The sequence below is a fragment of the Carcharodon carcharias genome, chromosome 3 (genome assembly GCF_017639515.1).
Source record: "Carcharodon carcharias isolate sCarCar2 chromosome 3, sCarCar2.pri, whole genome shotgun sequence".
NCBI classification, from domain to species: Eukaryota; Metazoa; Chordata; class Chondrichthyes; order Lamniformes; family Lamnidae; genus Carcharodon; species Carcharodon carcharias.
This window is the reverse complement of record NC_054469.1, coordinates 171,587,924-171,600,920: the sequence shown is the minus strand read 5'-3', so window position 1 is coordinate 171,600,920 and position 12,997 is coordinate 171,587,924. Positions and strand designations below refer to the sequence as shown.

The 12,997-nt window shown below is 42.6% G+C and overlaps 1 protein-coding gene across 6 annotated transcripts in view; it reads right to left on the bottom strand.

Moving 5' to 3' along the window:
• Positions 1–12,997, bottom strand: part of LOC121275822 — a 69,231-nt gene that overhangs the window by 43,947 nt on the left and 12,287 nt on the right. For 5 of the 6 annotated variants that reach the window (XM_041183477.1, XM_041183480.1, XM_041183479.1 and 2 more), the window contains exons 3-4: positions 7,231–7,440; positions 5,883–6,104 (exon numbers count right to left, since the gene is read on the bottom strand). In XM_041183477.1, the coding sequence (XP_041039411.1) occupies positions 5,883–6,104; positions 7,231–7,440 (432 nt within the window). The remainder of the gene's footprint in view (positions 1–5,882; positions 6,105–7,230; positions 7,441–12,997) is intronic. The other variant, XM_041183481.1, reaches the window with a different exon arrangement.

Sequence of the window (12,997 nt, the reverse complement as noted above, 5' to 3'; positions counted from 1 at the left end):
GTTACATTTTAAATCAGTCAAAAAGTTTGTTTGATATTTTCACTTACTGCCCTTTTTTAAAATATACAAAATATAGTGGGTGTATAAAATCTAAAAAAAAACTATTGATATTCACTTTGTTTTAATTCACAATGATCCATATTTAAAGTTACTGTGAATTTTTGTCACATTTCTTGTTGCATTCAATTGTTTGGGATGCAATGGACAGTTCCTCTGCCTCCTTCCAAAATGTATGGGCAATCAAGAAATCAACAGGACTCAATTTCGTTGCTTAGGCATTGCAGGTACCATAGTTCATAATTTTTAAAAAGAACCAGCATTAATTCTTAGTTGGAAATTAATATGGCAACCCAATTATGAGTATTAGTGTTCAAAAGAAACAAAGAATAGAAAGGCAGTTTTGTTTAGTTATCAGTTTTTCCACAGGTACCCATTAAATGAAGCTTTAGACAACAAAACAATATGCATTTAAACTCTATTTACCATTTTACAGTTCTAATACTGAGCACTGTTGTCACAACATTAAAAATGGTGATTAACTTTGATAAGAGCTCGGATCGTCTGATCAGGGGCGAAGTGCATCCCCCCCTCCCACCCCCCAGCTCTGTGCACACCTTGGGGCACGCAGGAGGAGAGCGCAAGAGGAGGACCCCAAGTCAGGCAGTCAGCAGCATCTACAGGAGTGTGCAATAGGAAAACTCTGGGACAGGCAGTCAGCAGCACCTAGGGGAGAGCATAAGAGCTATAAAAACAGCACAAGAAGTGGAGAGAGTTCGAGAGTAGAGGTGACTGCAGGAGTTCAGTGAGGAGGGAGGAGGCACTTCTTTCCTTTCTACCTTTCCTCAGAAAGAAGAGCAGTGGCCTTGGTAAGTAGGACCTGGTGAGCAAATTAGAAAAATGTAATATCTTTAAACAAGTTGCTGTACTTCGATTTAACTGAGAAGTTTCAGGAAAAAGGGAAAATTAGGGCCTATATAATAAAGTAATATAAATAATCCAAAGTAGAATAAAGTTAATATAAGGGAAGTAGAGTTAAGACATGGCAGGGCAGCTCAGTCGAGTAAATGCGTGTCCTTAATACATGCAAAGTCATGGATGCTGCTGGTGTCCTAGGTGACCACATGTGCAGGAAGTGCTGACAGCTGCAGAAACTTGAGCTCCAGGTTTCAGAGCTCGAGCGGCAGCTGGAGTCACTGTGGCATATCTGCAAGGCTGAGAGCTACATGGGTAGCACATTCAGAGAGGTGGTCACATCGCAGCTTCAAGGCCTGGAGACCAAGAGGAAATGGGTGACCACCAGGCAGTCCAAGAGAAGCAGACAGGTAGTGCAGGGGTTCCCTGGGTTCCCGCTCACAAATTGGTTTTCCGCTTTGGAAGCTGGTGAGGGCATTGGTTCTTCAGGAGTGCAGTCAGAGCCAATTTTGTGGCACCACGAGCGACTCAGCTGTACAGGTGGGAAGGAAGAAGGAAGAACGAGCAATAGTGATAGGGAATTCATTGGTTAGGGGAGCAAACAGGTGTTTCTGTGGCCGTAGATGTGACTCCAGGACGGTATGTTGCCTCCCTGGTGCCAAGGTCAAGGATGTCACAGAGCGGCTGCAGGGCATTCTTCCAGGGGAGGGGGCACAGCCAGAGGTCGTGGTCCACATTGGTACCAATAGACTTAGGTAGGAAGGGGGACGTAGTCCTGTAATCAGAATTTAGGGAGCTAGGTAGAAAATTAGCAAGTAGGACCTCAAAAGTAGTAATCTCCAGATTACTCCCAGTACCACATGCCAGTGAGTACAGAAGTAGGAGAAGACATATGAATACGTGGCTGGAAAGATGGTGTAGGAGGGCTTTAGATTCCTAGTACACTGAGACTGGCTCTGGGGGAGATGGCACCTTTAAGAGCTGAAGGGGTTACACCTGAACAGAGCTGGGGCTGAGTTCCTTGCCAGGCATTTTGCTAGTGCTGTTGGGAGGGCTTTAAGCTAACTTAGCAGGGGTGTGGGAGCAAAGAGAAAATATTAGAGAGGAATACCACAGTGCACAAAACACTGGGAGGGACAGATATCATTAGTATAGAGAATAGTAAGTTAACAGGTGAAGTCAGGATGAGGGAGAAAGTAACAAAATCTAAGTCAGGGTTACTATAAATGTATGTGACTGCATGGAGTATAATAAATAAGATTGGGGAGTTATAGGTGCAGATTGCCATGTGGAAATATGATATTGTGGTGATAACAGAGACCTGGCTCAAGGAAGGACAGAACTGGGCACAAGGTGTTCAGAAAAGATAGGGAAGGATGGAAGGGAGGAGCCTGGGCAGTATTGGTTAAGGAGAGCATTGCAGTGCTGGAGAAAGAGGATGTCCCAGAGGGTTCCAGGACAGAATCAATTTGGCTAGAGCTAAGGAACAAGAAGGGTGCAATTACATTGCTCAGTGTAGTCTATAGAACGCCAAATGGTGAGAAGGACATGGAAGAACAAATCTGCAGGGAAATTGCAGCCAGATGCAAGCACTACAGGGTAGTTATAATGGGTGACTTTAATTACCCGAATGTAGACTGGGACAGTGGTAAAGGATGGAAAGAGACAAAAGTTCCTAGAATGTGTTCAGGAAAATTTTCTACAGCATTGTGTGTCCAATCCAACAAGAAAAGATGCACTGTTGGACCTAGTTCTTGGAAATAAGGTGGGCCAGGTAGATCAAGTGTCCATGGGGGAACATTTAGGAGACAGTGATCATTGTATTGTCCATCTTAGAATGATGAGAGAAAAGGACGATAGGCAACCCAGGATAAGAATAATTAGCTGGATAAGAGCTGAATTCGATGGGGCAAGAACAGAGCCAGGTCAGACGAAAGATTGGCGGGAAAATCTGTCACTGAACAATGGGCTACCTTCAAAAAAGAATTGATTCAGGCATGGTCAAGGTATATTCCATTCAAAAGAGAAAGGTAGGGCAAACAAATCCAGAGCTCCCTGGATGAAAAAGGAGATAAAAAAGAAAAAAGGTATGCTTATGACAGATGTCAGGTAGAAAATACAATTGAGAACCAAGAGGAATACAAAAGGTTCAGAGGGGAGGTAAAAAGGAACATTAGAGAAGAGGGATTATGAGAAAAGTCTGGCAGCCAACATAAAGGGGAATCCCGAAGTCTTCTATAGGCATATAAATAGTAAAAGGGTGGTAAAAGCAGGAGTATGGCTGATTAGGGACCTAAAAGAGAATTTACATATGGTCGAAGGGGCCATGGCTGAGGTATTAAATGAATGCTTTGCATCCGTCTTTACCAAGGAGGTAGATGCTACCCAGGCCATGATGACAGATGAGGAAACTCAGTCACTAGAAGGGTTCAAAATTGATAAGGAGGAGTGTTAAATAGACTGTTGGTACTTAAAGTTGACAAGGCATCGGGACCAGATGACAGGCATCCAAGGATGTTTAAGGAAGTGAGAGCAGAAATTGCAGGGACTCTGGCCATAATTTTTCAGTCTTCTCCAGACTCAGGGGAGAGGCCAGAGGACTGGAGAACTGCAAACATTACGTTGTTGTTCATAAAAGGTTGTAAGGATATGCCCAGCGATTACAGCCAGTCAGTTTAACTTTAGCGGTGAGCAGGTTTCTGGACACAATTATTCAAGATAGAATTTGTAGTCACTTGGAAAAATATGGGTTGATAAGGAAGAGCCAGCATGGATTTCTAAAGGGGAAATCGCCAATATGGATTTCTAAAGGGGAAATCATGTTTAACTAACTTGTTGGAGTTTTTTGAACAGGTAACATAAAGGTCAATGAGGGTAATGGTGTTGATGTGGTGTACATGGACTTTCAAAAGGCATTTGATACCACACAACAAACTCGTGAGAAAAGTTATTGCTCATGGAATAAAAGGGTCAGTAGCAACGTGGATACAAAATTGGCTGAAAAATAGGAAGCAGAGAGTAATGGTCAATGGATATTTTTTGAGCTGGAGGAAGGTTTGTCGTGGAGTTCCCCAAGGGTCGGTATTGGGACCCTTGCTTTTCCTGATATCTAGATGTTGGTGTGCAGGGGACAATTTCAACGTTTGCAGATTATACAAAGCTTGGGAGTGTCATAAACTGCAAGGAGGACAGTGTAGAACTTCAGAAGGACATAGACAAGTGGAATGGGCAGATAGGTGGCAGATGAAATTCAATGTGAAGAAGTGTGAGGTGATGCATTTTGTAGGAAGAACATGGACAGAGTAAAAAACAAGGGGTGAAATTTTGAATGGGGTGCAGAGGCAGAAAGACCTGGATGTATATGTGCATAGATCATTGAAGGTGGCTGGACAGGCGGTGGGAGCAGTTAATAGAGCATATTGTATCCTGGGCTTTATTAATAGGGGCATAGAGTACAAGAGCAAGGAGGTTATGCTGCATTTATATAAGACACTGGTTAGACCTCAGCTGGAATATGGTTCTGTGTGCCACATTATAGGAAGGAGAAAGAGTGCAGAAGAGGTTTACAAGAATGATTCCAGGGATGAGAATAGGTTGGAGAGGTTGGGACTGCTCTCCTTGGAGAGGAGAAGGCTAAAAAGAGATTTGATAGAGATGTTCAAAATCATGAGGGGCTGGACAGAGTAGATAGGGAGAAGCTATTCCCACTCGTAAAAGGATCAAAAACGATTTAAAGTGATTTGCAAAAGAAGCAAATGTGACTTGAGAAAAAACTTTTTCAACACCGATTGGTTCGGGTCTGGAATGCATTGCCTGGAAGCATGGTGGAGGCAGGCTCAATCGAGGCATCCAAGAGAGCATTAAAGATTATTTGAATAGAAACAATGTGAAGGGGTACGGAGAAAGGGCAGGACAATAGCACTAGGTCATAATGCTCACTTGGAGTTCCAGTGCAGACATGATGGGCCGAATGGCCTCCTTCTGTGCTGTTAAAATTCTGCGATTCTGAGTTGAGCAGTGCCATGGGTGCTGGTGGTGCCAGGGAGGGGAGGGAGCAAGTACATTGACACTCCTAATTTAAAGGCCTATACTCCTGCCAGAAGCAACACTAAATAAATCAGTTAAGCAACTGAGCAAGTATCAGGCAGACACCCTAAATTTATGTACGAACATACGAAATAGGAGCAGAGCCATTTGGCTTCTCGAGCCTGTCTGCCATTCGATAAGATCATGGCTGATCTGTTTGTGTTTCTAATTCCATGTTCCATGTTCTAATTCCATGTTCCATCTATCGCCAATAGCCTTTGATTCCCTTGCTTAACAAGAATCTATCTATCTCTACCTTAAAAATATTCAATGACCCAGCCTCCACTGCTCGGAGACAGAGTTCCAACGTTGCACAACCCTCATTTCTCCTCATCTCTGTCCTAAAAGGGCGACCCCTAATTTTAAAACAGTGCCCCCTAGTTCTGGACTCATTCACAAGAGGAAACATTCTTTCCATGCCCTCTATATTCACTGCTATTAGGGCTGGAAGATCTGGGCCCATGTAGTTGCTGACCTCACAATTAAACTATGATCAGCTTGCAGGGTGTCTACCAGCATAAAGATAAGTTAAAAAAACTTTCAAGTTAGCACTATGGATGTACCTACACCAGATGGGCATCAGTGGTCCAAGTCAGTGGCTCACCACCATCGTACCAAGGGATGGACAACAAATGCTAGCCTAGCCAGGGACACCCACATCTCCTGAAAGCGCAAATAAAAAGGTGAAAAAAAAATACTTGAAATTTGTTCAATTTCCATAGAAGAACAAAGTTGTATAATTATTCTTCAGGGTGGCTGCAAGTTAGTTAATGCATAAAAATACAGAATGGCAATAATCACTCAATGTAGTTTATTGTGGTTTGGAAGAATTGTGACTTGGTATATGCAACAAACTAGGCACAGCTACATAAGATTGACCTTACCTCATACTTTCACGTGTATTAGAACCAGCCTGCTTATCTTCTACATTTGCAATTCCATTCACGTCTGGTTCTAGTTTGAGTTCCCATGTGACATTAGTACCCTGAACTTTGACTGTACGTTTTTCACTTTCTACCTGCTGTGCATTGGAGGGAGAGTCATACTTTTCATCCTGTACAATTTCCAGATCAGGCCCACTCTCAGATGAAGCCTGCAGGAAGAAACTTGAAAAAAACAAACAGAAGAGTCAGACATCAATTATACACCAGATTTTCTTGTGCAACAGATCTGCTGAGATGTTGAGCACATTTTCAGAATATGGCCAGCAACAACAATTGGTAGCCTAAATCAGTATTTTAAACCATTTAGCGATAATGCAGCAAAACCCACATGACTGACTGTTATAGGATCTTGCTCAAAGAAAATGCAAAGGGACTTGGATGCTTAAAATATCAAAATCAATGTGCTGTGCCAATATGAGCATATCTAACAAAAGGAAGAAATGTTATCTTTGTTTGATCCCTTGTTCTTTGCAAATAAAGTTCATAATTAAGATCTCAGACCCTTAATCCCAGTGAAATTTCTGTTCCTGCAGCTATAGCCAAAGAAACAAATTGCAAATATAGAGTTCTCTTTATTAAAAGGACACCTGCAACAGAAACAATTCCCTACCCATTCTCTCACCTCCTTGCAGGCTCCCAAAATAACAAAAGTAATGATGAAACAAACTTTGGTGCAGCCCAGCAAGTATCCAAGGCTGTCCAGAGTTTAGCCAAACTACTCAGTGAATAACAGCAACTGAATGTTGTAATAGGAAGCAGATGTTTGAATACAAACTAAAACCCTGATTAAAAAAAACAATGGCCAATGAACCAACTTCCTCAACAGAACTTGGCTATACTTCCTGTTGTAAGCTACTGGTCAATTCAAGATACTGGTCAATAATACTCATTATAATATTCATTACCTCAGACAGGTACATTAGTCTTGCTTTAAGGTATGTGTGGTAGGTTACTTTCCATTAGGATGTCAATTTGTAAACAAGCCAAGAGCTTCCATGAATTTAGATCTTCTCTCTGGCACAGAAATAATGCCCTAGATTTTGCGATAGCAGTGATCCAAAAGTGCTAAACTTTCATAATACCTGTAGCCGTTCAAATTATCAAAAGGCTGCATTCTGGATTAACACACTTGAGATTCTCCAAAACACTTCCCCTCTTATTCAACAATATTTTTGTTCAGTTTTTTTCTCTTTTCCCCTAGCACCCCCTCTACCCTCCCCTCCCACAGTAGTAGCTTAGATATTCTGATGGGCCTCAACATACAACTCTCAAAAAAGGGACAACTTACTTTACATCGTCCTGTGTTTCAGAATTGGAGTAATGATCTTCAATTCTTTTGAATACAGGTGCTGCATTTAGTTCTGAAGCCACAGCAGTACTCTGCACTGCACAAACTTGTTCATCACTTTTTAACTGCAGTATGTTGGTATCATATTCTTCACTTTCAAGATCTGCTCCAAAATCTGCTCCAATTGCAATTGAAGACTGTGGGTGGAAACTTTTAAAAAAAAAGGTAGTCTCACAGAGTTGTAAATACAGACCATTTTCCTTGAACAACTGCAGTGGTATGGCCTGAATATGTGCTCATGAGCTATTAAAGATAATAAACTTAACAAATAAGACAAAATAATATCTGCTTTAAAAAAAATTACTTCCACACTCCTTGCAACTTACATTCAAAAGAATTCAAATCTATCCACATTCCACAAACCATATTCTTGCATGACCACCTGACCCTAATGAGCAGCTTGTTTAAATTATCTTCTTCCCTTCTCAATAATGCCACCCAGACATCAAATGATTGATTATACATTTGGCATTTGTGTCACCATACCTATTCTACAGCAGTAAGTTTCTGAAAAATTGTAGGCTGACATTTGAATGCACATTAGAAACTAGATACATACTAGGTTTTGCAGATTCCCACAGCTTCTTGCTCTTCACTATTCATTTTTAAAGTGGCATTCCTGAGTCTATGTGGTGCATCTATGAATTGCTAGTATATGGATGAACCCAATAAGCTGACATACATATACCGATGTATGGTGAGGGAAAGGGAAAAAAGTAGAATTTTACCTCCTGAAGAATGCCTGTGTGGGTGTTCAGCAAGAGGAGGCTCAGGTGTGATACCTTCTTTGTCAAACAACATATGTACTATACATCACAATTCCTCACAAAGTTGTAGCTGAATTCCTGAAAAGTGCGACATGAAGTGAAGCAACTTAAAGTGAATCAGATTTTCCTATTACAGTCAATGGCAAGAGGGAGGAAGTGAGCAAGACAGAAAGTCTTGGGAAGCGACAGAGGTCGTTCCAAAAATGGCGCCGATTGGATCACGCAAGCTCCGTTGGCCCCAGCCTGAAATTACACTAGTGAAAAGCTCCGATGCTAAGTGAACATACCAGTCCTATTATATCCGCGACTCTAAAGTGAAATGATGCTGAATGAGGCAACTTAAAACATGGGCATACTGTATGTAAAACACTCACTTTGTAGTTCCTGAAGGAACCAGTAAGGAAACTTTAGAAAGTGAGAAACCTAATTTCTTGCTCATTCTTTGAGAGCAAAGTAGTAGTAACGCATCCAACTTGTATGAGCTATCTGGAACACTGGAAGGCCAGCTTTTAAAGTTAACTTCAACAACAGCAACTTATATTTATATAGCACCTTATCATAATGAAAGCTGCTTCACGGGAACATTATAAAAAAAGTTCAACACTGTGCCACATAAGGAGATATTAGGTCAGGGCCCTGACAATATTCCAGCAATAGTACTGAAGACTTGTGCTCCAGAACTTGCCGCACCCCTAGCCAAGCTGTTCCAGTACAACTACAATACTGGCATCTACCCGGCTATGTGGAAAATTGCCCAGGTATGTCCTATTCACAAAAAGCAGGACAAATCCAACGCGACCAATTACTGCTCTATTAGTCTACTCTCCATCATCTGTAAAGTAATGGAAGTGTTCATCAACAGTGCTATCAAGCAGCACTCGCTTAGTAATAGCCTGTTCACCGACACCCAGTTTGGGTTCCGCCAGGGCCACTCAGCTCCTGACCTTGTTACAGCCTTAGTTCAAACATGGAAAAAAGAGCTGAACTCCCGAGGTGAGGTGAGAGTGGCTACCCTTGACATCAAGGCTGCATTTGACCAAGTGTGGCATCAAGGAGCCCAAGGAAAACTGAAGTCAATGGGAATCAGGGGGAAAACTGTCCGCTGGTTGGAAAGGAAGATGGTTGTGGTTATTGGAGGTCAGTCATCCTGGACATCACTGCAGGAGTTCCTCAGGGTAGCGTCCTTGGCCCAACCAATCAATGACCTTCCTTCCATCATAAGATCAGAGGTAGGGATGTTCGCTGATGATTGCACATTGTTCCGCACCATTCGCGGCTCCTCAGATACCGAAGCAGTCCATGTCCAAATGCAGCAAGACCTGGACAATATCCAGACTTAGCAAGTAACATTCGCGCCACACAAGTGTCAGGCAATGACCATCTCCAACAAAAGGGAATCCAAATCCAACCATTGATGTTCAATGGCATTACCATCACTGAATCCTCCTCTATCAACATCCTGGGGGTTACCATTGAGCAGACACTGAACTGGACTAGCCATATAAATACTGTGGCTACAAGAGCAGGTCAAAGGCTAGGAATCCTGCGATGAGTAACTCATCTCCTGACTCCCAAAGTCTGTCCACCACCTACAAGGCACAAATTAGGAGTATGATGGAATACTCCCCACTTACCTGGATGAGTGCAGCTCCCACAACACTCAAAAAGCTTGACACCATCCAGGAAAAGCAGACCACTTGATTGGCACCACATCCAAAAACATTCACTCCCTCCAACACCGACACAGTAGCAGCAGTGTGTACCATCTACCAGATGCACTGCATGAATTCAAAGAACAAAGAAAAGTACAGCACAGGAACAGGCCCTTCGGCCCTCCAAGCCTGCGCCTATCATATTGCCTGTCAACTAAAACATTTTGCACTTCCAGGGTCCGTATCCCTCTATTCCCATCCTATTCATGTATTTGTCAAGCTGCCTCTTAAACACTACTATCGTGCCTGCTTCCACCAACTCCTCTGGCAGCGAATTCCTGACACTCACTACCCTCTGCGTAAAAAAAAAATTGCCCCATACAACTCCTCTATAGTTTTCTCCTTTCACCTTAAATCTATGTCCCCTAGTAATTGACTCTTCCACCCTGGGAAAAAGTTTCTATCTACTCTGTCCATGCCACTCATCATTTTGTAAACTTCTATCAAGTCGCCCCTCAATCTTTGTCGCTCTAGTGAGAACAATCCGAGTTTCTCCAACCTCTCTTCATAGCTAATAACCTCCAGACCAGGCAGTGTCCTGGTAAACCTCCTCTGCACCCTCCCAATGCCTCCATATCCTTCTGGTAATGTGGCGATCAGAACTGCACGCAATATTCCAAGTGTGGCCTAACCAAGGTTCTATACAGCTGCAGCATGACTTCCCAGCTTTTATACTCAATACTCCTGCCAATGAAGGCAAGCCTTCCTGACTACCTTATCCACCTGCGTTACCACTTTCAGTGATCTGTGGACCTGTACACTCAGATCCCTCAGCTCGTCATTGCACTTCAGGGTTCTGCCATTTACTGTATAATTCCTGCCTGTATTAGACCTTCCAAAATGCATTACCTCACATTTGTCTGGATTAAACTCCATCTGCCACTTCTCCGCCCAAGTCTCCAACCAATCTATATCCCGTTGTATCCTCTGACAATCCTCTTCACTATCTGCAACTCCTCCAACCAAGGTTCTTTCGGCAGCACTTTCCAAACCCACGACCGCTACCATCAAGAAGGACAAGGGCAGCAGATAGATGGGAATACCACCATCTAGAAGTTCCCCTCCAAGTCAGTCACCATTCCAACTTGGAAACATATCGCCATTCCTACACTGTCGCTGGGTCAAAACCTTGGAATTCCCTTCCTAACAGCACTATGGGTGTACCTACACCACAAGGATTGCAGTGGTTCAAGAAAGCAGCTCACCACCACCTTCTCAAGGATAACTACGGATGGGCAATAAATGCTGGCCCAGCCAACAAAGCCCACATCCTGTGAATGAATTTTAAAAAATGACTAAAAGCTTTGACAAGAGAGGTAGGTTTTAAGGAGTGTCTTAAAGGAGGAATGTCAGATAGAGAGGCAAAGAGCTGTAGGGAGTGAATTCCGGAGTTTGGGCCTAGGCAACAGAAGGAATGGCCATCAATCGTGGAACAATTAAAATTTGGAATGCATAAGAGGCTAGAATTCGAGGAACACATATCTCTGAGGTTGTGGGGCTGGAGGAGATTACAGAAATAGGGAGGGGCAAGCTCATGGTAGGATTTGAAAACAAGAATGGGAATTTTAAAACCAAGACATTATTTGACCAGGAGCCAATGTGGATCGGTGAGCAAAGGGGCGAAAGGGGAATAGGACTTGCTGCAAGTTAAGACATGGGCAGCAGAATAGTGGATGACCTCAAGTTTATGGTGGGTAGAATGTGGGAGACCTGCCTAGAGCGTTTTGGGTTAGTAAAGTCTAGAAGACATGAATGAGGGTTTCATCAGCTGAGATGAGCTGAGACAGGGGCACGGCTGAGGTCGAAAACTCATCTTGGGGTTAAATGTGACCCGAGGTTGTGAACAAACTGACTCAACCTCAGACTGTTGCCAGGGCAAGGTGGCACACTACTGAACTCACTTAGCTCTCCCACTCATTCATACACCTGTGTAAAAGTTAGCAGGGGACCAAAATCATCCCAGCCCATACATACATCTCCCAGCAATAGTCTCGGAATACCATCAATAGATTCTAAAACCACTAGCAACTGGGGCATGGCCTCAGACGAAAGGATAAAACCTCCCTCACTTTCAAAGGGTGGGCAACTCATGCTGTGGCAGCCTGGAGAGGAAGTAATTTTAGAAAAAAGGTCACCTCTAGTTCTGTTGCCAATCACCTAAAATTTTCATCTGGTTATCAGCCCTTCTGTCAACAGAAACACTTTCATCTTATTTACTCTGTCAAAATCCTTCTAGATTATGAATAACTCTACCAAATCTCCTCTTAACCTTCTCTGCTCGAAGAGCAATCCCAGCTTCACCAACCCCTCCATATAACTGAATGCCCTCAGCACTGTTACTAGTTTAGTAAATCTTTTCTGCATCCTCTCCAAGACCCAGCCACCCCTCCCAAAGTCTGGTGCTGAGAAATGAATACTCCAGCGGAGGCCTAACCAAGTGTTTTATAATGATTTAATATAACTTCCTTGTTTTTGTTCTCTATGCCTTGATTAATAAGCCCAAGGATCCCATATGCTTTCAAAGATGTGTGCGCTTACACCCACCTGTACCCCCTTTAAGATTGAACTATTTAGTTTGTATTGCCTCTCACCATTCTTCCTACCAAAACACATTAAATTTAATCTGATGGCCTATTTCAACAATCTATGCCCTCCTAAAGTGTTGCATTGTTTCTTTCATATTGAACTTGTGTATTATCTGCAAACATGAAATTATACCCCATATATCTCAATAATATATAACTACCAAAAAGAGCAATAGCTCCAATACCAACCCCCACAGAATATCCCTGCATATCCATCCAGTTTGAAAAACTATTCACCACTACTGTACTTTCTGACCCTCGACCAATTTTATATCCATGTTGCCACAGTACCTTAATTTTGCTAACAAGTCTGTTATAAGTAGCAATTGCCTTTTGAAAGTCCAGATCAATGCCAATGCTGGGGAACCTTTAAAAGACGACAATCTGGAGAAAAAATAATTGCCACTTGGGAAAATGTGGATAAATAAATGAAAGTCAACATTGATTTGTAAAAGGAAAATTGTATTGGACAAACTTGATTGAATTTTTTTTGTAATGGAGATGGTTGATGCTGAGTTTATCCCCCTGCCCTTGTTATGAACAAGGATGTAGCATTTTCAATCCTCCGGTTCTCTGGCATCACATCCAAGGGCTATTGAAGAACTGCAGCCAGAACCTCCACAGAACCTCTAGACCTTTTTTT